Genomic DNA, 22,278 nt, shown 5'->3' on the forward strand with positions numbered 1-22,278 from the left:
GCTTAGGGAGGAAAGGGTTTGTTGCATCTTACAGCTGTAGTCTATCATGAAGAGGATTCAGGGCAGGAACTCAAAGTCTTGTCTACAGACAATCTGATGGAAACATTTTCTCAATTAACATTCCTTTCCCCCATATAACTCCAGTTTGTTGTCAAGTTGGACAAAAACTAAGCAGCACAACCGAGCCCTTGTCAACTTGACACACAAACACATCACCATTAAACTGAAAGGGTTAAAATTTTTCAAAAACTCCTAGTGGGCAGAGCAGACACCAAGAGTGCAGGTCAGCTTGGTCGTGAGCTCTGTGTTTCAGGAACTTGGCTGACCACAAGATAGATGGTTGATTACGAATAGACTCTTAGAGAATAGCCTATACAAAATGTTCCCCATGGCAGTTCCTTGGACCCTGTCACAAACTGAATAATGGGCTGGGACTCTCCACAGGTACTCTCCAATAACACCCCTTCACTCCCTCTGGGTTGTGGTCCCCCCCTTGTGGTTTTTGCCTTTAAATTCTCTGTCTCCAAAGCCCCCGGGGTCAGACCCCACTGCCTCTGTGTGGGTCATGGGTCTTGACCTCAGTATACTGATTAAAATATACCTCTTGCTGATTGCTTCAAGTTCAGTGTCTTGTGAGTTAATGGGTGGCCGAGAATTCCTGAGGCTTGGGTGAGGTCCTCCCTTCGTGGAGGCCTTACAAAACCATAGGCTTTCCTTTCTTTTTTGTCCTCAAGATCTTGTTGATATTAATAACAACACAACGTAAGACACAGTCCAACTTTGAAAAATTCCTACAGTCTTTAAAAAATTCCAGTGGCTTAAAAGTTGAAGGTCTCTTTACAAGTTCAAAGTCTCCTGAGTTTAAGCTCACATAAAATAAAAAAAAAGCAAGTTAAATATTTTCTTATTGCAAAAGGGGAAAACCAGGGCAGAGTTACAATCAGGTTCAATCAAACCCCAAATGCAACGTAATAAATTGCTGAGAGTCTAATGTCTGGGGCTTACTCACAATTTTCTAAGTTCCAAAGGCCTGCACAGCTCCACTTCTTTGGCTCTGCCATTCACAGAATACAGAGTGCATCTTATAGGCTCATGCAGGCTCTACTGGGCAACTGCTGCTATCCTTGGGGCTCACACCCCAGCCCTGGCATCTTCCATATGCTGAAGTCTTTAGAGGCTACACCCATACCAATGCCTTCTTGGCTTCTCTTTCAGGACTTTGACTCTGCCACATGATGCCAAGCCTCAGCTTTTCTCCATGATCCTTCTAATCCCAGGATCTCACTGCAGCTGAGGCTACACCTTTCCCAGTTGATGTCCCTTTCCGGCATCTCAAAGTGCCCAGCCTCTGCTGACCTCCATAACCCTCAACCTTACAGCTCTGCTGCTATGAAAGCCAAGAACATAAGGAGACTTGCATACATTATTAAGTTTGGCCAGCTTGAGATACAGGCTTAGCCCCCTCTGAACTAAAATGTGGGGAGAATGTAAGTTACTATGAAGGGTGCCTGTGAAAAACCAACATGTGTTCACTGGTCTTTGTCAACATGATGCAATCTGTCTGGGAAAAAAGGAATCTCAAGAATTTGACCTGTAGGCAAATTTGTAAGGCTTTTCTTGATTAATGATTGTCATGGGGGGGCCCAACCCACTGTGGGTGGTGCCACATCTGGGCAGATGGTCTTGGGTGTATAAGAACAAATGATAAAGAGGCAGACCTATAAGCAGTACTCCTCCAGGGCCCCTATTTCAGTTCCTGTCCTGACTTCCCTTAAGGACTGACTGTAAGTTATAAGACGAAATTAACTCTTTTCTTCTCAGATTGTTTTTGATTGTGGTGCTTATCACAACGATAGAAAGCAAAACAGGGCACCTACCTTCTAGATAACCAGTTAAAAGACACAATGGAGTATTTGATGGCAGATGGCCATCGTATTAATCCTATAATTATTGGGTCACGAAAAGAAAACTCCAGTGCCAGGTGTGGGAGTTATTGGTCAGGGAGGCTCCAAAGGACCCTCCGCCCAAATGCAGGTTTTTGTAATTTTACTTGATTGCCCACTGTAATTAAGATAAAAAGATCCTATTTCCAGAAATACCAGATATTTTGAATACAAAATATAAGTAAACCAAGCCATAAATAGGTTAGATTTTTTTTTTCTGTAAGATGGCTTTCATAGTGTCCAATGTAGCCTGCAGACAGGGGAGTCTCAGGGAGGCAGAAACTATCATACCAAGCTCTGAACACTGCGTTATACAATAACCACCTGCCAGGCAAATGTGCCCATTGGTGCAGTAGTGACACAATTATTATGGTGGTGACTAACTGCTCCCTGACTTGATTTAGCACCTGCAGCACGAGAAGGAATCCGTGCTCCTAGACTGTAAACCCAGTCTGGATTAAAGGTGTGCGCCACCACCGCCCGGCGAATCCAGTAGGTTCTAATGGACAGTCCCAAACCTATGGTCATACAGACAGCCCTTGTTAAACTCTGGGATATAAAACAAGACAAAATGTCATGAATATGAATAAAAAGAGACTTGTCAAGAAGAAAGGTGATGCCGGGCGGTGGTGACGAACGCCTTTAATCCCAGCACTTGGGAGGCAGAGGCAGGTGGATTTCTGAGTTCGAGGCTAGCCTGGTCTACAGAGTGAGTTCCAGGACAGCCAGGGCTACACAGAGAAACCCTGTCTCAAAAAAACAAAAAACAAAACAAAAAACAAAAAAAAAACAAAAAAAAAATCACATCATTTAAACAACCAGAGCTTTAATGTACTCACTTGACAGAGAAGAATAAAATAATAAGGGACATGTGTCATTTCTAAGTACTTAAACTGAACCCAAGGGCTTACATTTACTAAGCAATCATTGCCTAATTGAGCAAACATCCCTAAAGAGGCTTAGTTTGCCACGTGTATGAAGACATTTCTTTCTTTTCTTTTTTCTTTTTTTTCTGAGACAGGGTTTCTCTGTGTAGCTCTGGCTGTCCTGGGACTCACTCTGTAGACCAGGCTGGCCTCAAACTCAGAAAATCCGCCTGTCTCTGCCTCCCAAGTGCTGGGATTAAAGGTGTGTGCCACCACCGCCCGGCATGAAGACATTTCTTAAGGCATGAGAAAACAGCCATCATAGAGTCATTAAATCCTTCCTGCCATGATGAACTGTAACCCTTCAAACAGGGCTGAACAACCTCCAGCTGCCAGGAATCCTTTATCAATCAGGTCAGCTTAGAGTGAAGGTACTGACTTGGACCTGTGAACAGGGAGTTCCCTTTGGCTGGAACTAGAGGAAGCCAAGAATTGAACCACATAGATGTTGAAGCCATTAGACTTGTGAAGCCATGTTGTGGTGGGGAAAGAGATGGAGAAGAAAAGAAAATATCAAAGACTCAAGTTCTGCAGCTGTCAGTTGCTGGGTCCAGCCTTAGCATCATAAAGTAAGTCTGTGGCACATTCTCCATCTGCATTCATAGTAGCCCGGAGGGTAAGATAGGAGAATTAATAAAAACTTGGTCCAGTCCAACTTCTTCCTACTTGGAAAGCTGCTTAATATCATTGTAGTGGCTATTCCTGGTTGTCACCTTGACTGTATCTGGAATGAACTACAATCCAGAATTGGAAGGCTCACCTGTGATCCTGATTTTTGAGCCTGGGAGATATAAGTTTCTGACCTGGATCTTGGCATGGAGATCTTGAGGCGTAGTGGCTATGAATCCCAGGAGACTAAGGCAAGGAGATCTCTGAGTTCAAGATCATCTGGGACAAAGCGTGTTGATACACACCTTTAATCTGGGCCATGCTTTTGCTGGAGACCTACATAAGGACATTGGAAGAGGGAAGGTTCACTCTCCTTGACCTGCTTGCTTTGTGGGACTGAGCAACTGCAAGATCCTTGGACTTCCATTCACAGCTGCTGCTGACCATTGTTGGGGAGTTGAACTACAGACTGTAAGTCATCAACAAATTCCTTTACTATGTAGAGACTACCCCTAAGTTTTGTGACTCTAAAGAACCCTGATTAATACAATACGATATAATGCAAAAAGCAGAGAAAACACAATGTCTTAGTCTATCAATGTGAAGAGATACTATGACCATGGCAACTCTTATCAAATGAAAACATTTCAGTGTGGACTTACGTGTAGTTTTGGAGGTTTGTCCATTATCATCATGCCCGGGAGTGCAGAAGCATGCAGGCAGACATAGCACTGGAGAAGTACCTTTGGAGAGTTTTATATCCATAGGTAGGAATATATCTATCCCTCTATCTATCCCTCTATCTATCTATCTATCTATCTATCTATCTACCATCTATCTACCGAGAGAGGAGGGGAGGGAGGGAGGAAGAGAGAAAGAACAAGAGACAGGAAAGAAAGGAGAGAGAAGAGAGACTGGTCTTTTGAAACCTCAAAATTCCACCCTCAAGGGACACACTTTCTCCAACAAGACTGCACCTCTTAATCCTTCTGATTCCTTGAAATGGTACCATTCTCTGGTGACTAAGCATCCAAATATCTGAGCCTATGGGAGCTTTTCCTATCAAACCACCACACATACTATTTTGTTGTTTGCTTTAAAATAATTCTTAAACTGTAGACATTATAAAATGTAAGGCACACACCTCTCATAAATAAAAAAAATCTTTATAGTAGTTTCAGAATTTCTATAATCAAATACATTTTTAATTACTCTATTTACTTAATGTATATTGTGTGTATACACACACAATTTGTGTGTGTGTGTGTGTGTGTGTGTGTGTGTGTGTGTATGTGTTGGAGGTGGGGGCTATTATTTGTGTATGAGTGCAGGGGCCCTTGGAGGGCAGAGGAGGGAATCAGGTTCCAGGAGTTGGAATTGCTGGCCATCCTGAGCAGCCTGACATAGGTGCTGAGATCTGAACTTTCTCTGCAGAAGCAGCATGTGCTCGTAACTGCTGAGCTGTCTCTCCAGCCCTCCAGGACTTTAGTGAATGTATGAGTTTTCAATTGCAGCATGGAATCTATATGAATGTACAAACTCCCTGTACAGGGCTTCCTGTCAACTTTGGAAGACCGAGAAGGGAGGGCTTGGAAAACTTGAGACCGTTCAGGCTGCTACGGTATAAGATCCTGCCTAAAAACACAAACAGAAACAAAACCCAGCAAGCAGCTGAGCTGGGGTGGAGCTTGAGGCTGGTATGAAGCCCTGGGTTCATTTCCCAGCAATTCGTAAATTGTAGGGACACATGCTGTAATCCTGGTGTTCAGGAGATAAGAAGTGACAGGAGATAAGAGTTCCTGCCACAGAGGAAAACAAACAAATGATTAGCTTTTTATAAGTTTGATTAATACACTATTCTTGCTATCTACATATCCTGGTTAGTATATATTGTTGACTCTAAGGCTGTCCACAATATCTGAGAAATGGACTTTATTCTGTGGACAATGCTTTCCCTTCTTGAGCTGACCAATCACTACAGAGCTCTGCTTTTCTCCCGGATTTAAAAGTCAGCCACAGCTGGGGCAGTCAGGACAGTTCCTTTTTCCCTCCCCAGAGGAAAGAAAGAGCCTTATTTTCTGGCTAAACAGGTTTACACCATCACAGAAACAATGGATTCCAGGCTAGTGTTAGCCACGGAGGAGCCCGTTAAGAAAGACAGTGTCAAGAAGTACAAGATCCTTTGTGTGGTAAGTACAGCTGTTCATTTTAGTTAGTCTTACAAGCTTGGTGGCAGATGTGAAGTGCCTGCCTCCACACTTGTGTTCCTTTGTGTTGCTCTGTAGGTTAGAGTGTTAAGTAATTGTGTCTAGCATTTCTGACAGAAATCTGAGACCACATTGGACGGATTTTGTTTTCCATGTGTTTGTAATTGGAGGTCAAGCCATGTTTGAATGGTGTGAATACTGTACCAGCAGGAAATTAGAAAATGAAATTACTTAACTTGTCCGTCTTAAGGAACTGTTGATCTGTTGATCATTATCGACATTTCATTCTATTTACTTGCCCAGTGGAGATTATTTCTTTTGCTTCCTTTCTCACTTTCATCCTGATTTATCTTCCCTGACCCAAAACATAACGTTAAAAAGCTCCTTGCCTTTAGTAGCCTGTTTTTTTATCACTCATTATCAAACTTTGGAGAAGTGGGGGACTCTGTTTAAACCCTTTTTTTTTTTTTTTTTTTTTTTTGTGGCCCATTTAAATATGCACTCCCCATTGTTCCCCCCATAATGAAGTAACTGCTCCTTTAGCGACTGATCTACCTCCTCTCTTCATGTTTCCAATCTGAATGTCCCTAACAATCTCAAGTTCATACTGGTTGTTGGTGAGGGTTTTATCTTTTTGTTTGTTTGTTTTTGTTTTTTTGAGACAGGGTTTCTCTGTGTAGCCCTGGCTGTCCTGGAACTCACTCTGTAGACCAGGCTGGCCTCAAACTCAGAAATCCGCCTGCCTCTGCCTCCCAAGTGCTGGGATTAAAGGCGTGTGCCACCACTGCCTGGCTTATTTTTTCTTAAAAATGTCCACTACCCTTGCTTCCTGGACAGTCTTGAAACAGCGTCCACCAGGAGTGGCCCTAGTGAACTCAACACTCTCTGATGAAGAAGCTTCCAGAGTATGTGAAGAGTTCGTGTTTGTAAAGTGAAGAGCAAAAGAAAGAAACCCTTTCAGTTAACGACTTGCATACTGTACGTTGACATGTGTTAATTATTCTCCTTGTCCTCTGGCTAATTAGCAATGAGACACTTAAGGATTTCACAGTTCTACTGGATGCCGGAGTAAATTCATACAAATATTCTCCAAGGGAATGTCTAGCAAGGAAAAAAAAGGTGAAAGTGAAGGTATATAGTTCTGGTGGTTTCAATGCCTGATTTTAACTCAATCTGGAGTTAAACTTAATGGATTTGAAATATGACAGTGTTTTGAATCTGGGCGTCTATAATAAATGATCTACAGAACATTTTCTCATGGGATTGGGATGCATATCAGTTATTAGAATACTTACCTAATACATGAAGTCCTGGATTTGATCTCCAGGCATGGAGGCAGGATGGATGAGAGTTTAGGATCATCCTTGGTGACAAAGTAAGTCTGAGGCTAGCCTAGGCTACATGGGAGCTTGTTTCAAAAGCAGGTATGAATAAAAACAAATAATTACTTTCCAAATCTTTTTGTCGGACATTAAATGGAATATCATGCTTTTGTCGTTGTTGCGTCTGAAATCTTTGGTAAGTAGCATGCTGCCTCTACTGAGTATTGCAGTCTAGAGGAAAGGAACATACATATTTGTCATTTTGTTTATATTTTTAAAAACCACAGAGATGACTTCTCCTTTCTGTAATAGGTTCTTCTTGCTTTGTTGGTGATTGTGTCGCTTGGATTAGGTCTGGGACTGGGACTCAGGAAACCTGAAGAGCAAGGTATGTTCCCAGGCATTTTTGCAAAATGCATGTCCCCCAAACTAGTTTCTTCGTTCTTCTAGCTTTTAGTCCTTGGAACCTGTCTGTTCTCCAGCCCCTAAGCTCTCTCCTACCTCCTCCATAATCAGTGTTACTCATTGTTGTTCATGGACTTTCCTCTTTCACCCTGACACACAGAAAGGAAAACGAAGTCCAGAGGAGTTGGGGAATTAATGTCCCACTTCCTACAGCAGCTAGACATGTCTGATGACTTTGTCCAGCTTCTGGACCCTCAAAGTCTTTGTTGCTATGTCTACGTCCTATGTGCCTCAATAACATGTTAATACGGTCACATCTTTCACATACCAATATATGGTTAATCAATGCCAAATTCTTAAAAAGTAGACCATAAAAAAAAGCTTCTTTTTTTTCCTATAAGGAGCAAAGAAAAATAGGAGATATATACTCTTAATTATAAGACCATATTCCCTTTGTTTTATCCTACTGGTATGAATAGCAGATATACCATTTATATAAGTAATAACATAAAATTTTATATAGGATTTTAAAAATTATTTTATTTAGTATCATGCATATATGTATGATGTGTGCATGTGTGTGCATGTGTGTGTGCACAGCATGCATGTGGAAATCAGAAGACAAGAATCTGGGGAGTTGGTTTTCTCGTTCATTATGGGTTCTTGGGACTCAACTCAGGTTGCCAGGCTTACATGAGAAACGCCTTAACTTTCTGAGCCAACTCACTTTCTATATTTCTTAGTAGATTGTGTTGGTGTTTTAACTTGGGTGAAGTATGAAGTCTGTTTTTATCTCACTTGATGTCTCTCTCAATGAGACTGATACATTTCACTGAGAAAGGATTTAGCATCTCTGTACCAGGGAGGCTCCTGGGGAGGTTAGCTGACAATTTTTCTGTCAGGTTTCCATGTGAGAACTGACACTCAGTTCTTCCACGCAACACAGGAACACAGAGATTATTAAAAAAATAATAATAATAACATTAGCTGGAAAATTCCTGTCATTGTGTGGTCACCCGACTGTGTGTCTCTGAGGGGTGTGGCTGTTCCTGGCTGGAGTGAACGTTGGCAAGCTCTTTCAGTGGTATCATAATGTGGTTGATACACACAAATGGGCATTAGTTCTTGGTTATTTTATCCTCCACATTGCATATGTTGACTTCAAAAAGCATAGACTAATCTCTGGACAAAATCTCCCATTGTCTCAGCATTTTGGTCTGTTTACTTCCGCATACCTCTGCCTGGGTTCCCAGAGTGCTTGCTTCTTTATTCTCTTCCCTTCATCCCAAGTGCTCAGCTGTCCTCGCAGCATCTCCCTCTACTTTTTCAATCAGGGCCCCTTTGGCCTCATTCATTCTTTCCAATATTCCATGGCATTTAGTACTGTCAGCCCTTTTAGTCTTAGGACAACGTCTTCTGTTAAGCACAAGTTCTGAACAACTTTAACCACTCTCGGCTCCATGTAATCCTTACTCATTTGCAATGCAAACTGGCAATGTGTGGGCTTCTAAACTGTTTGTGTATTCTTTAAAACCTATTGTCATGTGTGCACGTTTCTCTTTTTTTTAACATGCTCACGGAAAACTGAACATCGACTTGTGTTAACAAGGGTGTAGTGGTGAAGAAGACAGGCAAAGATCCTTTCAAGAGTGTTTCTAGGTTGAGGTCGTAGTCCCATTGGTACAGTTGGACAAGTATTTGCCTAGCACGCATGAACAGCTCAGTGGTTGGTACTCAGGACCCCATGGACTGGCTGTGGTGGAGCACACCTGTAGCCCCAGCGCTGAGAAGGGAGCAAGCAGGGGCATCAGAAGTTGAAGGCCATTTTCAGCCATATAGTATTGGGGAGGAGGAAGGGGGGAAGTCCAAGGAAAAAAATAATGAGAGAAACCAAAAAGAAGGAAATGTTATGTTGGGCATGCATGTGAGGTCGGATGTGGGTGCGAAGTGACTGACATTTGGATTATGAGCTCATGGAAGTGAAAAAAGTGGTGATTCTCTCCAAGGAAGACTATTTCAGGTAACTAGAAACAGCAAGTGCCAAGGTCTAAACCAGGACAATGAATGTCTGCTGTGGTCCACTGAGGAGGTCGAGATGTAGACTTAACAGGGCCAGAGTGAGACAGTCACAGGGTGGGATCAGCCAGGGAGAAGTGAATCTCCAGGGGTTGGTATATCAAGCTTAGTCTTGCATTTGGACTGGAGAGTTTGAGCTGAGGAATGAAATAATCTGCTTTGTTTCCAAATGTAGCATGCACGAGCTAAGGCTGCTGTGTGCCCAACACGGGCGCGTGAGAACAGAAGCCGAGAGGGCAGTTAGGGCCTGGGACAACGGCATCCACAGCCCTTGTCCTGAAAACAAGTGACAATAAGGATTTGGATCCTGGAACCCTTTGTATGACTAGAGCTTATATATAAAATGAAAATGAGATTCCTTGAGGGCGAGCCCATGGGGTTTTGTTTTTGTTTTTGTTTTTTTTTTTTTTTTTTGGGTGTGTGTATTTTGTTTGTTTTGCATGAATATTTGGAAATACAGTTTTCCTTCTTGAGCTGGATATGGGGTAGAGGTGGGGTTGCGGGCAGTACTAGTTTGGATAAAAAGATTCAGCTGCTCAATTTTAAACCAATCTATTGTAATAATACTTTAAAAATAATCTGAATGCTCCCTTTTGTATATGTTGGAGTTAAATAGAGTAGGTTGGATTTGGGAGGTTTACCACCCTGAGAAACATTAATTTCTGTGACTTTTTTTTTTACCACTGTCTTCATCTGGTCTTCCTATTCTCCTTTCTTTCTTTCTTTCTTTCTTTCTTTCTTTCTTTCTTTCTTTTTTTTTTTAAATACATTTTGAATATTATCCTTGACTCGCAAGGTGTTTATATCTTGTTTGGCCTTGATATTTCTTGATTTCTGTATATGAGGCAAGAATATCTACAGATTCAGTTTCTTCCCTGGCAACTGACCAAGTTGTCCTAATATACTGAAAGTCACTATTATTTCATTAACATTGTTTAAGGAATCTCTTATTAATGTAAGGTTTCCATGGCCAGTCTTTGTTTTCCCCATTATACTCTGGTAGCCATCACAATGCTTGAAGTATAACAATGCTAACATAACACTTTGGTGTGCTTGGGCTAGACCTGGTGGATTGCTTCTCTCTCTCTCTCTCTCTCTCTCTCTCTCTCTCTATATATATATATATATATATATATATATATATATATATATATATATATATACGTTTTTTGAGACAGGTTTTCTTTGTGTAGCCCTGGCTGCCCTGGAACTCACTCTGTAGACCGGGCTGGCCTTGAACTCAAAAATCTGCCTGCCTCTGCCTCCCAAGTGCTGGGATTAAATGCGTGCGCCACCACCACCCGGTTTATCTAGCATGCTTAAGGCCATGTGCAATCCTCAGCACCTCATGACCTGGGTGTGGTAGCACATGCCTCTTATCCCAGTAGTCCGGAGGCTGAGTCCAGAGGACCAGGAGTTCAAAATTACCCTTGGTTAAGAGTTTGACACCAGTCTGGGCCATATGAGACCCTGTCTCAAATGTAGGATTTTAAGTGACAATTCATAAATCTAAAATTATGTAGTGGTTTCAAAGAATGGACTTAATGTTGACAGAACAGAATTCACTCAAACATACTACCATGTACTTCCTGCCCTCAACTGGGAATTAAAAAGCAGAAAACAAGTATCATAAGAAAATTTTAGATAATATTTATTAATTTAGTCCTCATTCTATTCATAGTCAAGATAAATTATATTTAGCTTGTCACATACTTCGTGCAGGAAACATCAAGGAAGAGGAGCAGGAGAGTCAGGGGGGACTGTGCTGAACTTGTCCTCTGGACATGACAGGACCCACAGCAGCTGGGGATGCCTGCATTAGACCTGAATAAGATCACACCTGGCAACATGCTGGCATGGGCTGTAAAGGGGATGGGGATTGGGGAAGTGGGGAGTGACTCCCCTATCCCACCTGAGAAACTATTCACAACTGATGGTTGACTGGGAGGGAGAATCAGTTTTCTTTAAGAATTTGACCCCTGGTAGAATGACCATGATCCAGTGGGTAGTGCCATACCCATGTGTATATGGGCAACATAAATTGTGTTCAGTGCATTATAAAAATATGAAAAGAGAACAGGAAGTTGGGGGTGGGAGGTAGGTCTGGAAGTAGTCACGGTGAAGACATGAGGTTAGTATGATCAAAATACATTGTGTGTATGTATGAAATTCTAGAATAAATACAATATTATTTAAACATAACTATAACATTCTTCTTGTTTAACCATGAATATGCTGGTGTTTTCAAAACTAGTATCTGTAGTTTATCTCTCTCTTTCCTGGACTCAGTATCCAGACACATTAGTAGGTATCTTTTGCTCACTGAGCTTATATTGTTTGAAATCCTTGCCCTCCATGTTAGGAATCATTCTTAACTTACTCCTCTTTTATTCCTCATAAAAAACTTCCCTAAAATGCACTTTACTTTGTCTAGGTTGTATTTGTATCATCTCTGTGTACACTGCTGTTATCTTTCTTTAGACTCTCATCTTGCTCTTTGTTGGTTTGGGTTAAAAATCCCTGACTGGTTTGGTGAGTTTTCATCCACTACCACCCCTGACACTTATTTTCTGGAGTGAGTTTCTAAAAATGCAAATCTATGTTGCTATTGTGTGTGTGTTTGTGTGTGTGTGTGTGTGTGTGTGTGCTCTAATGACTTGCCCTTAGCACAGTTGGGCCTCAAGCTTCTTAGCAGGGCATGAGAGCGTTGTCCTCACCCCTTTTGAGAGCTACCTTTCCAAACTACACATTGCTAATTTGAAAAAAACCCCGGCCCCTTTCCTGTGACTCCATGGAGTCACCCTGCTCCTTGCTTAGTCTATGCTAACTACTTCTCTGTGCTCTCACCCCTTAGGGATGAAACAGTGGCCAACTTCTAAGTGTGGCTGTCTTTTGTCTTTCTTTGACAGGCAGCTGCAGGACAAAATGCTTTGACTCCTCACACAGAGGCCTGGAGGGCTGCCGCTGTGACTCAGGATGCACAGGCCGAGGAGACTGCTGCTGGGATTTCGAAGATACCTGTGTAAAATCAAGTAAGGGTTCTGACAGTCACTATAGCATGTTAGTTATGATGATAGCCTTCTGCCCTGTGTTAGTTTCCAGGGTTACCATAACAAAGCACCATAGGCTAGGTATCTTTCAAAACAAAACAACAAACAATGAGCTGAAGTCCTTTCTTTCAGTTCTAGAGGCTACGCACCCAACATCTAGTTGTTGACCGCATTGGCTGAAGAAGAGTTTCAGCCTCTTTTCTAGGGCCCGCTTTGTCACTGACGAGCTATGGCGTCCTTTAACTGGCTTTAACTTATCACAGCTGTGCCTACATTGTCACATGATCTATAGTTTTAGACATAGCCTTCCTCTGCCTTTACTGTCACATGATCTGTGTCTCTTCACCTAGCCTTCCTCGACTTTCCCTGTCACATGATTATGGAAATTAGGCCTTAGTTATCTCTCGAGACTGCACAGTTCTGCACATAGCTTCTGTTCTGGATAACTATATAAGGTTAACTATCGCCGTTTCCTCCTTCTCTGTAAACGCGGGAGGCCACACTTTGACTGCAGTTGCGGCATAACTATATAGGAAGTGAAATGGTAGATAATGGCCTGGTTTCCATGGAATTCTTGGATGCTCCTATTTCTATGACCCTCTGTCCCTCCTTTATTGGCTGCCCTTAGACAAGGCTGGGCAAGGCAGCTCTTGATTTAAATTCATATTGTCAGTGCTCATGATGCTTTGACACGTGGAGTTCCCACACTTGAGAAGGACCAGGATCCAGAACATCTGCAAACTCAGAGTACAAGCTCAACTTTAAAAGCCTCATTACTCTCTGTTACCATGCAAGGAGGGTGGAGTTGCAGCAGTTTTGTTTTGTTTTGTACAATGTATTTCTGTTGAGGCCCAAGCTCTCTGATCACGCTTTGGAGCTACTGTGTTGCAGACTGTTCTGCCTCAGGCTTGGGGGCCAAAATGTCCCGACCTGCTTGCTCTGTTGTTCCGGTCCACGGGTCAGGGCCTAGCAAAAGATGCAAAGAATGGAGACAAGACAGGGTGTGTGATCAAGTCTCAAGTCTCGTTTATTGAAAGGAAATCTGGGGTATTTATACGCTTTGCCACGTGCCTTGTAGGTGAGTGAATACCACATGCCTTGCAGGTGTGGATATGACTTAAGCCTTACAGGCGTGTATAGTGAGGATAGCATGTGCACCGTGTGCCTTGCAGGCTTGGATACCACGTGCGCCTTGCAGCTGGGGACACTAAACAGCAAAACAAGCTATGTGGGATAAACAAGATATTTATCAGAATGTGCCCAGCTGTTGTAGGCTGTTGAAAAACAAGTCTCATGTCAGGGTATATGGCTCTTGAGATGGCTGCAAAGCTGATAGCCGCTTTCTGCTATGAGTTGGCTCCCAACATATTTTCACTCATTAAATCTGATAAATCAAGAGTTTGACTGTATTGTAATGACACGGGGAAGGAACATTGTGGCATTGGTAGTCTTTGTATCCTGTACCTAACTGCTCAGAACTGCATTGCACACTTTTTCAGCTCAGATATGGACGTGCAATTCATTCCGTTGTGGGGAGAGCAGACTGGAGACAGCCCTCTGTTCTTGTGCAGATGACTGTCTACAGAGGAAAGACTGCTGCCCTGACTACAAGACTGTATGCCAAGGTAAGCAGAGGCTGTTGGTGCATTTGCCTCTAGGGGTGCACTGGAACTCAGAGTTTTGTAGAGCTATCCTAAGCTACAAAGATTTTAAAAGAGAGAGAACGTTTAGCTATTACTCCATGTACAGGAAAAGATGGAATGTTTCTAGTGTGAGATGAAATGGATTTTAGAAAGGAAGTCTATTTCATAAAGAGAAAAGCGTTTTGTACCCCTGTCACCATGTACACAGCAAGGGGTTTCCAGTCCAGTGATGATGCCATGTACACTTACAGTTTGAGACACTACTTGGCAGTTCCCAAAGTTAAAGCATGTGGAGAAGGTTTTATAACAAGAGGTATTAATTAATTTGTGTCCTGAGTGTTCTACAGACTGAGAACCCTTAGGGACTTACTGCAGATGCAAGGTCCCAGTGCAAGCTTGTGACTCTGGCTACAGCAGATGCTTCATAAAGATTTGATAGCGTTGGAAGTCTGCTAATGCTTCAGCTTTCTTGATGACTTATGAAAATTGCACATTACATGAGCATTGAACTTCTTTATTACTGCAGATCCCCGTCCCCGTAACTCCACACTTTACTGAATTGATGTTTTAAACATGCCAGAGAAATTAAATTGGATTCTATGTTTTGAAATAAGAGACAGGAGTCAGCGTATAAATGTTGATAGAGCTGAGTTCTCTTAATCTGGAAATGGTAGAAATGAGAACTGTCCTCCATGGTCTCAAGGATTTGAATGTTGGTCCCCTAGATGGAGGTGCTGTTTGGGAAGGCTCTGGAGGCGTGGCCTTGCTGGAGGCAGAGTGTCCCTGTGGGTGGGCTTTCAGAGCTAAAATCGCTTTACTCCTTCCAGTTTGCTCTCTCTGCTCTGTATGTACGGTTAAGGATGCGAGTGTTCAGCTTCCTGTTCTGGCTGCCATGCCACTTGGGTCTAAGCCTCCCTGTCACAGCCAATTCATATCCTTCTGGAACTTTAAGCTCAACAGAATCCTTTCTTCTATAAGGCATCTTCGTTGCAATATTTTATGGGTCTGACAAATTGCAAGAAAAAAGCTTGGCTACCAGAGAAGTTCCCACATAGATCGTGTGTGCAAACAAGGGATTTCAAGTGGTAGGGTGCCTGGTCCCCTCTGGCCCATGTCTGAGCTCAGCTGTAGTCTGCTTATTGGTCAGCAGTAGCTACTATGACAGGGCAGGTTCCAAGAGGCATCTGCTTCTCCATGAGTAGGACGTATTTGTAACTCTTACATGTTTAATGTCGGGGATTGGGTCCTTAATTAAGCCCTTATTTATGAGTTTTCTATGAAACGAAAAAGGATTGACTAATTCCTAGTATATGATCATTTTATTCTTTGTTTGTGTGACTCTTAACTGTCTCAGAAACATTACAATAGTCCCTGAGTAGAGAATATATACACACATATACACACATATGTCACATATATTTCATATTTTTGTATGAAAAATAATTAAAAATAATCAGAAACAGTCTTCCTGGGAAGTGGTCTGAGATGGTAACGGTTTCCAAATACTTAATAGTAACTATTGAGTCATACTTTTTTTTTTTTTTAGCCTGAGTATTTAGAAAGCCAAGTATGGTTTGTGGTTGACAGCTTTCTAATTCCACTGACGGTAGTTTTTCTTGTCCTTGTTTTCTTTTTTCTTTTGCTCCAACTTTGTAACTTCAGTATTTTATCTGAAGGCTTGTGCAGAGATCATGTAAATTTTTATCTGAGTTCATTGCTTGACAGTACCACGAGAAGCAGTTGTTGTAAACCAGGCTGAAGTTTAGCCTGATGCACATTTGTTAGTCTGGTAGGCTAATCAATCTCCTCTTTATTTACAAATTAAATGTAATGCTTTTTTAGATTGAAAGAAATAGTTTCAGAGAGTAGTTTGGAGGGAGTTGAAATAATTTTGAAGAGCTTGCTTCCGGTTTTTATGTTTTGACAACTTTGAAAGCTTGGAAAACTCTTCTGATGACGTTCTACCAAGCAGAGGCAGAGAGAGCCATCTTATGTTTTCCTCACGTCTGCCCACCCCCTACCCGCAAAAAATCCTTTCACGGCCAATCCCGTCTCCTGCTGACGAAGCATCATTTTTATAAACGTAGCATGACTTGCAGATAAATGCAGAGCGAGCAAGGCAAAGGTGAACTGACTCAGTAAGATAAGCAACTAGGTTGTAAACCTGCTTGAAAGAGAAGGATGAAGAGCACGTAGGGGATGGAAAGAACATTGAAACAAAATTGCTGAATTTGTAGCCTCTGGAGGCGTTGAAATTACTTGTCCTCTCTCAGAACACTCGGCTATTTATTTGTTATCAGGAAGAATCCAACCCTGTGTATATCTCCGTTGTTCTCTACTAGTGAACTGTTATCTTGAGTTGTGAAAGGAGTGACCTAGATAGTCTCCTGTTTATCTAGGTAATTGAGCGATTTGTAGACTGGCATCTTAAATGATTCACAGTGAGACGTTGCCGTGGAGTCTAGGACCGTGATCTGCATTATCTACAGATCAATTTGTTTTTCTTTTAAAAATAGTTTTGTGTGTAGAAGTGTTTGCCTGCACGTATGTCTGTGTCTGTTCTCCAGGGGTCTAGAAGAGGGTGACAGATCTGAGATTGGAGTTAAAGATGGTTGTGAACTTCCATGTGAGTGCTGGGACCTGAAATCTGGGCCTGGAACATCAGCCAGTGCTCTAAACTGCTGAGCTATCTCTACAACATTGTATCGTCCCTATTTTTTTAAAACAAAACTATGCATGTTATTTTCTTGCCATCTTTCTCCTCTCTGTCTCTGACTTTTGTCTCTATCGGTTTCTGTCTCTCCTCCTCCCTCTCAAAAGTTTAGATTAATTCAAAGTTGGCATCAGCATCACAGCATCGGAACATTTTCAGTATGTGTCTAAAAAAAAAAAAACATAAAGATTTAATAACATGATATAGCCAGGCGGTGGTGGCGCACGCCTTTAATCCCAGCACTTGGGAGGCAGAGGCAGGTGGATTTCTGAGTTCGAGGCCAGCCTGGTCTACAGAGCCAGGGCTACACAGAGAAACCCTGTCTCGAAAAAACAAACAAACAAAAAAACATGATATAGTACTACCCATAAACAAAATTACTTCAGGTCCTGAAATAGCCAATCTTTGTTTACGTAATAGTTTTTAAAAGATTGAAGCAAAATCCAAATAAGTGCTTGTTATTGCAACTGACCCATGTATTTCAAGTCTTATAAAAAACTATGTTCTCTTTTTGTGCCTCTGACATTTTATATTCTGGAGAAAAGGGGTCTTTTGTTCTAGAGAGTTTCCTAGTCTAGGTTTTGCTGATGGAATCCTTTGTGACTTAAGTAATTTACCATTCCATACCTTTCCAGAAATTTAGAAGTTAGGGCCAGAGCATTGTTGAAACTCTGCTATCGATTGATTGATCTGCATCATGATAACACACTATGTCTGTCATTAGGAGTTGCACAGGGTCACATGTGTCTTCTGTCATTTCTTCTTTGTCAGTTAACTGGAATGTTTCATAAAGGGAAGCATTCATGCATCAAACTTTTGTTGTTAAGATTTTTCAGTGTTTTCTATTTGAAACCAACCGTTACAGTTAGCCATTTCTTTTCTTCATGGTTTTCTTCCTCTTTTCTTCTTTCCTCTTTTAGGTTTTATTAAGTCTGTTGTTATTACAGCCATTGTGAACATTTCCTTGAGTTGAGGACTTGAGAAAAACAAATGCACTGATGAAGAAATATTCTTTTGTTTGAGGATACTGCTTTGTTTTTCTGGATGGAGTGGCTTCCCTTCCTGGTACTTAGCAGTGTAAATCACTGAACTCAAGTCTATGGGGGCCCACTGCCCTTGTCACTACATGAGATAGAGCATGTTGTGTCCTGGAAGAATTTAGTCATCAGTCATCCAAGTGGCAGTGGTTTAGCAGCTGGAGAAGACACACCCAGATAAACTCTGCTTCTCTCTGTATGTGGCACAGCTGTCTTAAAACAGTATGATCTGCTTTGCAGGAGAAATCCCATGGGTGACAGAAGCCTGTGCCTCATCCCAGCAGCCCCAGTGCCCAGAAGGGTAAGCCTAAATGTCACAAGACTTTATCTTCCTTTAATAGCAGGCACATGATGCTGTAAGGGGGGAGGCCAAGGAGAATTTCCACACTATCTTCACAAAATATAATTGCTAACAAAAGTTTGGATTCCTTGTGGATTCGCAGCCAACAGGCATTTATTTGCTTTGTTGACGACAAATTAATTTCGTGTATTATTTGATTATATTTATTAATTGTGTCAGGAGTTGACTCTCTCCCATGGGAAGGAGCTCAAGTTGTGCTGGTCATTGCTTAGCCATTCCATCAATCTCTGCTCCATCTTTATATCTTTGCACATGTTGTGGACAGGACAGATTTTGGGTCGAGGGTTTTCTGGGTAGGTCCTCCTCCCTTCACTGGAAGTCCTGCCTGGCTATAGAAGGTGACCCCTTCAGGCTACATATCCCAGCTGCTGTCAGTGCAGCTACAGTCACCTTCATAGACTCCCAGGAGCCTCCTGCATCCTGGTCTATGGCTTATTCGTAAGTCCCCAACTGATTTCTATTCTCTTTCCCAACCCTCTTTCTCCCCACCCCTCCCACTTGCTTCTTACCCTGTTTCCCTCCCCACCCCCTCTTCCACGCTGACTACTGTTTTATTTCCTTTTCTGAGTGAGATTCAAGCGTCTTCCCTTGGGTCCTTCTTGTTATTTAGCTTCTTTGGGTCTGTGGATCGTAGCACGATTATCCCGAACTTCATGGCTAATGTCCACTTGTAAGTCCATGTCTGTCTTTCTGGGTCTGGGTTACCTCACTCTGGACATACTTGTTGGCATATACCAACATTCCCAAGGCCCAGCGAGCAGCATTGGAATCCAGACTAAATTTACTCCCGCTGGGACTCTTTAGTCAACCAACACCCTTACAGTTAACACATCTTCCAGCTAAGGAGAGGCAAAGGGATTCAGGGAAAGAAAAGCTCACAGTGGCAGGGCCTTTTTGCCAGGAAACAACCTCTCACCATGTCTCTCCTCCTATGTGTGTGACCATTGCTCTCGTTATGCCTAACGACATGCCCCTTGCCACCTCCCCTCAGTGTTATCTTCCTTTCCTCCAGTTACTCACTGAGCCCAGCAGTTAGAGGATGGGGTGGTGGCAAAAAGCTGAAAAGAATATTTGGCTTTATAAAGAATCAGCATCTCAAAAGAGCATCATTTCATTAAGAAAAATGTTTACAGAGCCAGTCATGGTGGTATAACCAAGATAAGGAGTCCCAGCTACTTGGGAGACTGGGGCAAGAGGATCACTTGAGCCAAGGAGTTGGAAAACAGTTGAAGTAATATAGAGAGATGATGCCTTGCTTTTAAAGAAAAAGTGTACCATATTAAATTATAGCTCTTGAGACGGAGATCTTGGAAATAAAGGGTCTAAATTGTTAGCTATTAGACTAGAAAGACCAGGTCCTAAAATAAGAACCCAGAACTTTTAGCAGTAAAATTAGGTAGGAGTTTGAAAATCTTCACTGTCTCAGAGAAAAGAGCATAGTATTTTTAATTATATGTATATTTAATTATATGTATATTTAATTTATGTATAAATGACACTGATATGGAGGAGACAGGGATAGGATCTAAGCTAAGTTTATAAAAATACTTATTAACAATATACATAACACATAATACATAATACATACCTAATGTAGTTGGAGTGTATTCTGTTGGGGTCACAAACCAGGAATGTTAAACACACAGGGGCTTCTCTTCTGTGGAAGAGATAAAATACCTGGTTTTTTTTTTTTTGCCCCGAAGGTTGGGAGTAGATTTTGTTAATGACCTGGTGACCTTTTTTGCCACCTGTGGAGGCAGATTTCATCCACTTTTTACTATAGAAGTAGACTTCACTCAAATCCACGGGAATGTTTATCCCACACTCTCTCCCTAGCTCTCAGTTAATAGAATCCATCCCTAGGAGGCATGTCACATGCATGCCTGCTGACCTCTGGCTACTAACTTAGTCAGAGACTACTAGATTCTAATTGCTTTAGCTATAGAACCCACCCTCACAGTTCTATGCACTTTGTAAAGGAGTTTCTAAGCGTTATTGTGCACCTGAAGTGGGAACGATTGCTGCCTGGAAACTTTTTTTTTTTCCCAAATTGTACTTTGTTTTAAATATACTGATAATAAACCAAGTCTGATCCAGGTTGACAAAGCTGATCTGAACTGAGCTCTCATTTCACCTCTTCAGGGTTTGCATCTCTGCAGGGTCCCCTCAGCATTCATCCCTTTACCCCTTCTTGTCCCTTTCACTCCTGTTAACTCCCTTGTTCTTCATAAACAGTTCCTCCCACCCACTTTCATTAGAACTGTTTATACAGCCTGTGGGTGGGATTGTTTGTTCTTTAAGATCACTGGGCCCTCACCCAAGGTGCTCTGTCCCTGCAGAAAATGCCTCTCCTTCGCTAACAACCGTTATCTGCATGTATCCTCAGGGAAGAAATGAGGCCCTGTGAGCCCCAGGCCAAGGTGTTGAGGGAGATTTCATGGAGGTTATCATGGCTGCTCTGAGATATTGCAACAGCCATGTCTGGAAGTCAATGTTTTATACACACACAACACACACACACACACTCACACACATATACACATATGCACACATACATACATACATACATACATACGTACACACACTTATATACACATACACACACTCATACACACATGTACACATATACACACACAATCACACACTCATACACACACACACACATTCACACAGATACACTCACACATACATACATACACACATGTACACACTCATACACGTACATGCACATAGGGACACATACACACATAGACACAATTATACACATACATACTCACACATATACATACACATGCACACATACATACACACATATCACATTCACACAGACCCACACTCACACACATGTATACACATATACACACACTCATACACACACTCACACACATATACACAAACATATACATGCACAAACATACATTCACACATAGACACACATTCACGCATACACACATATACACACACAGACACACTTACCCACACAGACACACACATACACGCATACTTACCTTCATTTATTTTTATATCTTATCTGTTCCTTTTTCTATGATATTCCCTGAGCCTTGAGTTGGTGACATAGACATTTCATTTATGACTAAGTATTCAAAAATTTGTTCTCAGCACTTTGATCAGGTATGAGTCTCTGAATTAAATGCTGACCACTGCAAAAAGATGGTTCTCTGACCAAAACTGATAACAGCATTGATCTATAAACAGCATAAACATAGCTACTTAGATAGACACATGGTGTCCTTTTATCCCCTACGTTCAGAAGGACAAATAATCCTTTTGTTTTGAGCCTGTCACGCTGATGAACCTCACCATCTATTCACCCTTTTCATGATTACATTTAGGAAGACCCTTGTTGAGGGATAAAGTCCCTTGTTTGGCTCTGTCATGTGATTTGGCTCGTGCTAGAGTCACCAGCCCTCTTCAGCAACAGCCTCTGGAAGAACAGCTAAGATGTACAACAAAGCTTGAATACTTGCTTTGCCCATGGGGCTCTGCGCTATGCACCTCTCTGAGCTTCATTTATAAAGCCAAATAATAACAATATAGGTCCGGAGAGATGGCTCTGGCCAAAATGCTTGCTGCTTTTTTATGACGCCCAATTCTGGTGCCTGGCACCCACGTCTGTTCAGCTCAAAGACTGGGTGTAATTCTAGCTGTAGGGGATCTAGTGTCCTCTATCTTCTACAGACATCAGCAACGTGTGAAACACACATGTACACATAAATAAGCATAAAGATTACATGTTGAGAAATTAACAATTCCAAGCTCAGAAGGCTTTATGTAAGCAGTAAAGGATTTAAAGAAAGGGGCAGGGGATGCTTGCTACTGTAATGTAATGTGTAATCAGAGGTGAGCTGGGAGTGTAGCTCAGCTGTAGCAATAGTGCTAATAATGTTGAATTACAGTTTATATGTTCTATTATGTGCCAATATGCAATTTATGCGGTACGATCTTATATATTATTCCTTGTAAAA

The 22,278-nt window shown here is 41.8% G+C and overlaps 1 protein-coding gene across 5 annotated transcripts in view; it reads left to right on the top strand.

Moving 5' to 3' along the window:
- Positions 1-1,662: 1,662 nt before the first annotated feature.
- Positions 1,663-22,278, top strand: part of Enpp3 (ectonucleotide pyrophosphatase/phosphodiesterase 3) — a 70,910-nt gene continuing 50,294 nt past the window's right edge. Inside the window, exons 1-7 of one of the 5 annotated variants that reach the window (XM_076928024.1) lie at positions 1,663-1,784; positions 3,182-3,949; positions 5,569-5,667; positions 7,320-7,395; positions 12,398-12,520; positions 14,038-14,163; positions 18,172-18,232. In XM_076928024.1, coding sequence (XP_076784139.1) covers positions 5,590-5,667; positions 7,320-7,395; positions 12,398-12,520; positions 14,038-14,163; positions 18,172-18,232 — 464 coding nt within the window. In that variant the 5' untranslated portion in view covers positions 1,663-1,784; positions 3,182-3,949; positions 5,569-5,589. Of the gene's footprint in view, positions 1,785-2,964; positions 3,950-4,114; positions 4,246-5,568; positions 5,668-7,319; positions 7,396-12,397; positions 12,521-14,037; positions 14,164-18,171; positions 18,233-22,278 lie in introns of those variants that run through there. The other 4 variants (XM_076928025.1, XM_076928023.1, XM_076928026.1 and 1 more) reach the window with 4 other exon arrangements.

This window comes from Arvicanthis niloticus, chromosome 30, assembly GCF_011762505.2.
Source record: "Arvicanthis niloticus isolate mArvNil1 chromosome 30, mArvNil1.pat.X, whole genome shotgun sequence".
NCBI lineage: Eukaryota > Metazoa > Chordata > Mammalia > Rodentia > Muridae > Arvicanthis > Arvicanthis niloticus.